The sequence below is a fragment of the Neopelma chrysocephalum genome, unplaced genomic scaffold (assembly GCF_003984885.1).
Source record: "Neopelma chrysocephalum unplaced genomic scaffold, ASM398488v2 Primary Assembly neopelma1_110524, whole genome shotgun sequence".
Classification (NCBI taxonomy): Eukaryota; Metazoa; Chordata; class Aves; order Passeriformes; family Pipridae; genus Neopelma; species Neopelma chrysocephalum.
This window is the reverse complement of record NW_020928060.1, coordinates 11,036-16,538: the sequence shown is the minus strand read 5'-3', so window position 1 is coordinate 16,538 and position 5,503 is coordinate 11,036. Positions and strand designations below refer to the sequence as shown.

The 5,503-nt window shown below is 56.5% G+C and overlaps 1 protein-coding gene across 1 annotated transcript; it reads right to left on the bottom strand.

The window, feature by feature from the left end:
• Positions 1–2,686: 2,686 nt before the first annotated feature.
• On the bottom strand, positions 2,687–4,348 carry LOC113962134 (zinc finger protein 239-like; the record flags this gene model as incomplete). Its single annotated transcript, XM_027672938.1, has 1 exon — positions 2,687–4,348. A coding segment is annotated over one exon (1,170 nt), but the record flags the coding sequence as incomplete, so codon positions are not given.
• Positions 4,349–5,503: the final 1,155 nt, after the last annotated feature.

Here is a 5,503-nt window from a genome sequence, read left to right as displayed (position 1 = left end):
GGACGAGGCCCGGCCCGGCCCCAGCCAGGGACGAGGCCCGGCCCGGCTGCCCTGAAGCCGCCGCTGCTGCAGCTGAGGGCGGCGGCAGGAGGAGGCCTGGGCTGGAGGCGGCTGCCTCGGCACAGTGCTGGGGAGCCCGGCCCGTCCCACCAGCGGCCTCTCCTCCTGCCCCCGCCCTCAGCTGGAGTGGGCACCCGGGGGGCTCCTGAAACACCCCAGGGCAGGGCAGGGCCCACAGTGTCACAATGTCCCCTCGGTTCCATGAGCCCCCGCAGTGTCACAATGTCCCCTCGGTTCCAGGAGGCCCCACAGTGTTGTGAGAAAAACCTCATTTTATCAAATTTAGAAAATCGGCATAAGTTTGCAAAACAAAAGGAATAAAACGAAAAGGAAAAATTAATTACAACATGTGTTGGGTGTCCTAGGCACGCAGGATTCCCAGGAACACGCCCTCCAATTCCAAAGTCCCGCTTTTTAAACATTCTTAAGGTTCAACCCTGTTTACATCATAGAAGAGGCGTTCCCCTCTCCCTGGTTGGCTGTGTCGTGCTGGGAGCTGGAGTGTCCAGCAGCACGGCAGCTCCCAGGACCAGCCATGTGGTCTAAGGGGTTTCCTTACCAATATTCATTTACAGTTCCCTATTCCCGTTCCCATGTTTCCCTGACACCAGTTCCAGGCTGAATCCGGCATCTTACAACTCCGCGATCCGCCTTATAGGTTAGTAAAGAAAAAAACTTCTACATTAGTGATTTGTTTAATTCATTTGCTTGTAATAAAACTGATTCTTTATTTCTCACAGTGTCACAATGTCCCCCCGGTTCCAGGAGCCTCTGCAGTGTCACAGTGGCCCCTGGGCACCCGCAGGCCCCACATCACACAGCCCTGGCAGTTGCCATGGAAATGCCTGTGCCCAGAACCAGCTGGAATCGGCCCAGGCAGCCCCTTCCAGCACAGCTGCTCATGGTGGGTCCCTTTCAGCTGCTCTGGGGCACCTTTTGCCCGGCGGGAGCGTGTGGGGATCCCCCCCTGCAGCCCGGACAGCGGGACAGTGGCACCTCCTTGGTGCTGACACCCCCCAGGAGTGGAGGAATGTTTGGTTTTGGCCCCCAGACATCTCTGGCTCCTTCAGGGCTGCCAGGGCTCCTGTGGGATACATATGTAAGGAAGAAATCGAGCCATTAGAGAGCAACCAAAAGGAGGCAATGAGGATGGGGAAAGGCCTTGGGGGAAGACGTGTGAGGACACTGAGGGCACTTGGTGTGTTCAGCTGGAGGAGACTGAGGGGAGACCTCACTGCAGGTACAACTTCCTGGGGAGGGGCAGAGGAGGGGCAGGGACTGAGCTCTGCTCTGTGGGGAGCAGGGACAGGACTGAGGGAATGTCCCGAAGTTGTGTCAGGGGAGGTTTAGGTTGGATATTAGGAAAAGGTTCTTCCCCCAGAGGGTGATTGGGCACTGAACAGGCTCCCCAGGGCAGTGGGCACAGCACCAAGGCTGGCAGAGCTCAAGGAGGGTTTGGATGATCCTCTGGGGCACAGGGGGTGACTCTTGGAGATGGTCCTGCTCAGGGCTAAGGGTTGGACTCCATGATCCTTGTGGGTCCCTTCCAGCTCAGTGTATTCTGTGATGCTGTGACACCAGCTGGACTGGTCTCAGTGCACGAGGAGCCTCTTCTTCCTCCCTCTCAAAATGTGGGTGCCCCCCATGTGGGGAGGGGTCCTAGACCTGCTGCAAGGTACCTGGAGGAAGGAGGGATACCCTCCTCCAGGTGGGATGTCCATCAAATGTGGGACCTCCACCAGCCCCTTTTAACCCCACAAAACTGGGGGTATAACCCCTCCTCAGCCATCGGTGGAGCCATGCAGTCACCCCAATCCCCCAAAATGAGGGGGGGACCCCCAAGAGCCATTTATAACCCCTAAAAATTAGTTGAAAACAGCAGGATCCTGCCCAAAATGGGGTCATCTCACCTCCCAAAACGTGAGGGGTTTATCTCAGCCCCTGAAAATGAGGGGGACCCCCAAAAGATGTTTATAATCCCCCAAATTGGTGGAAAGCACTAGGACCCTCCCCAAAACGGGCTCCCTGGGTCCCTCCTTGTGGTGTCCCACTCCAAGTGCTGAAGCCACGCATCCCCCACCCCATCTCCCAGTACCTCCTCTCAGGATTGGGGGGCACCCAAAAAACTCCCTCAGTATTAGAGGGTACCCCAAAGCCCCCCCGAGGAACATGGGATACCCCAAAAACCCTTCAGGAAAGGGGTGCCTCCTGGCCTCATCATCCCCAACATTCAGCTCTCTCATTCCAGATCCCATCCCACCCCTCCCAAACCCCATCCCATCTCTCTCCAAGCCCCATCCCAGCCCTCCAACCCCATCCTACCGCTCCTGGGCATGAACTTCCCCCTCTCTGGTTGCTGACACCCCACAGGGTGGTCAGGGGGGCTTTGGAGGGACTATGTGATTGAGGCATTTTGGGGTGGGATCGAGTCATTATGAGGTGACAGATTGATCCATCTCAGCTTTTGGAGTGCAAAGTGATGGAGAAAACTCACCTGGCCTGGGTAACCCCAGTTTTGAGGGAAAACTCCCCCACATCCCCCCACAACCCCCAAATCCTCCCGAATAACCCCTTTGACCCCCAAATTTCCCCCCCCAGAATCTCAGAAAAACGGTAGGGCTTTAAATATCTTTATTGTATTTCTTTATTTTTACCCCAATTTCAGGTGTTTTTAAGGAATGAAGATGGATCAAAACAAAATCAGGGCCAACATAAAAGGACCTACATGTCCTGTGAGGTGTGTTTGGGTGGCCCGTGGGCCATGGAGAATTAGAAACATAGAATTATTTAGGGTGGAAAAGATCTCGAAGATTACCCAGTGTTGCTTGATGCCAAATCAAATGATTGGAATGAGCAGGTGAAATTCTTTGGGGGTCTAAAGACAACAAATCCACTCTTCCCAATGAATTTCTGACATCTGGTCTGTGTCCTGATGGATGTTCCTCCCCCTGTGTTCACCCAGGTGCCTATAGGGAACCATAAGGATGTGGAGACCACCAGCCAGGTGTCTTCCCAATGTGGGTCAACAGGAACTTAGGTCACTGGGTCTATGCCCCACGTAGGTGATGGAGCAGTGGATGAAGCTCTTCCCACAGCTGGAGCAGTTGTAGGGCTTCCCTTACTGGTGGGTCTGTTGGTGTGTGGTCAAGGCGCAGCTCTGCTCGAAGCTCTTCCCACACTTGGGACACTGGTAGAGCCTCTCCCCGTGGTGGATGCGCCGGTGTCTGATGAGGCTGGGGTTCTGCCTGAAGCTCTTCCCACAGTCAGTGCAGTGGAAAGGCCTCTCCCCCGTGTGCGTCCGCTGATGCGTGAGGAGATTTGCACTGCTCTGAAATGTCTTCCCACACTTGAGACACTCGTAGGGTCGTTCCCCACTGTGGATCTTCTGGTGGCGGATCAGGTTGGACTTGATGCTGTAGCTCTTCTCACACTCCGGGCACTTGTAGGGCCGTTCCTTCGTGTGCAGGCGCTGGTGGTTGGTGAGGTTGGAGCTCCGGCTGAAGCTCTTCCCACATTCCCCACACTTGTAGGGCCGTTCCCTGGTGTGGACAATCTGGTGGCGGATCAGGTAGGAGCTAAAGCTGAAGCTCTTCCCACACTCAGGACACTTGTGGGGCCTCCTCTCAGTGTGGACGTGCCGGTGGGTGATGAGGCTGGAGTTGTGCTTGAAGCTCTTCCTGCAGTTGGTGTAGGGGAAGGGCCCCTCCCTCGTGTGCGTCCACCGATGCCTTATGAGATTTGCCCTGTTCCGAAACCCCCTCCCACACTCAGAACACTTGTAGGGACATTCCTCTGTGTGGATCATCTGGTGGCGGTTCAAGTGAAAGTTCCGGCCAAAGCTCTTCCCACATTTCTGACACCTGTAGGGCTTCTCCCCTGTGTGCAGGCGCTGGTGGGCAACGAGAGCAGAGTTACAATTGAAGCTCTTCCCACAGTCCAAGCACTTGCAGGGCTGTTTCCCAGTGTGCAGGGATTGCTGAGTGCTAAGCTTGGAGCTCTGGCCAAAGTTCTTCAATAATTTCACGCATTTGTATGGCTCCTCCTCTGTGTGTAGGCTTTGGTGGCAGAAGAGGTGGGAGATGTGGCTGAAATTCTTTGTACATTGTAAGCACTTGTAGGGCTTCTGCCTGGGGTGAAACTGAACGTGGACCTCCAGGTCAGGGCACCGGCTCAAGCCCCAGCTGCCTTCCTGGCACAGGGTGAGTCTTTCCTCCTCAGAGCACCCTGGGCTGGCTTTGGAGCCCCTCCTCCTGGGGTACCTTCGTGGCTTTTCCTCCCCGCTGCCTTCCTGCGCCGTGGAGCCCTTCAAAACGGCCTCTTCCACCAGGCTCTGCCGGGGGGATTTGTCCTCCGGGCTCTCCGTCCTCAGCTCGGGGCCTGGGGCAGGAAGGAAGAAGGACAGGGAGGGGATTTGCCTCCGGCCCAGAGGGAAGGCCAAGGACATCCCCCCAACTCTGGCCCCGGCAGGACGGCGGCGGCAGCGGGGTTGTCCTGCAGCCGGGGGCGATGCTCGGCTGGGAGATACAGGACAAGACAGGGGCAAAGGGGCACTGACTTCCTCCTCACCTGCCTGGGGGGCCCGGGGCTTCTTCCTCTTCCTCGCAGCCTCCTCCTCCATTCGGCCAAGCTTTGGGAAGGAAAAATCCTGGACTGGGAGAAAAAACAAGGTGTGAGCATGTTGGCTTGGGGGTTCCTCCTGCCCAAGTCCATCTCTAGAAGTCACTTGGAGTCTTGTGTCCATAATAACCCCTACGAGTGACCCAACTGTGATCCAGGTTGGGCACAGACCTGGTGACCCACATTCCAGGTGATCCATGCTGGGCAGTGTATTGGGTTTGTGTGGCCAGGGTTTGGTAGCAGGGGGGCTCCAGGGCTGGGTTCTGTGAGCAGCTGCCAGAAACTTCCCCCATGTCCAGCAGAGCCAATTCCAGCTGGCTCCAGGATGGACCCGCCGCTGGCCAAGGCCAAGCCCATCAGAGATGGCAGTGACGCCTCGGGGAGAATGTATTGAAGGAGGAAAAATTCCTTGTGCAGATGGAATTGGGTGCAGAGAAGAGCTCAGTGAGAACAGGGGAGAGGAACAGCTCTGCAGACCCCCAGGGCAGTGCAGAAGGAGGGGCAGGAGGTGCTTCAGGCACTGGAGCTGAGATTCCCCTGCAGCCCAAGGAGGAGCCCACGCTGGAGCAGGGGGATGCCCAAAAAGAAGGATGTGAGCCCGTGGGAAGCCTTTGCTGGAGCAGAGTCCCTGCAGCTGCTGCGGCCCCAGAGAGCTCAGAGTCTCACTCAGCACCGCTGGTTATGGGGCCCCCACAGAGGGGGCTTGAGGCACAGGAATTGTCCCTCCTGGCCCCAGTTCAGGTCCGTGACTTTCTCTGAAAGTTGGAGAACAAAAATCAGATTCCACTTGGGTTGTTCTTCAGGCAAGAAAAACAAGAAGTTTCCC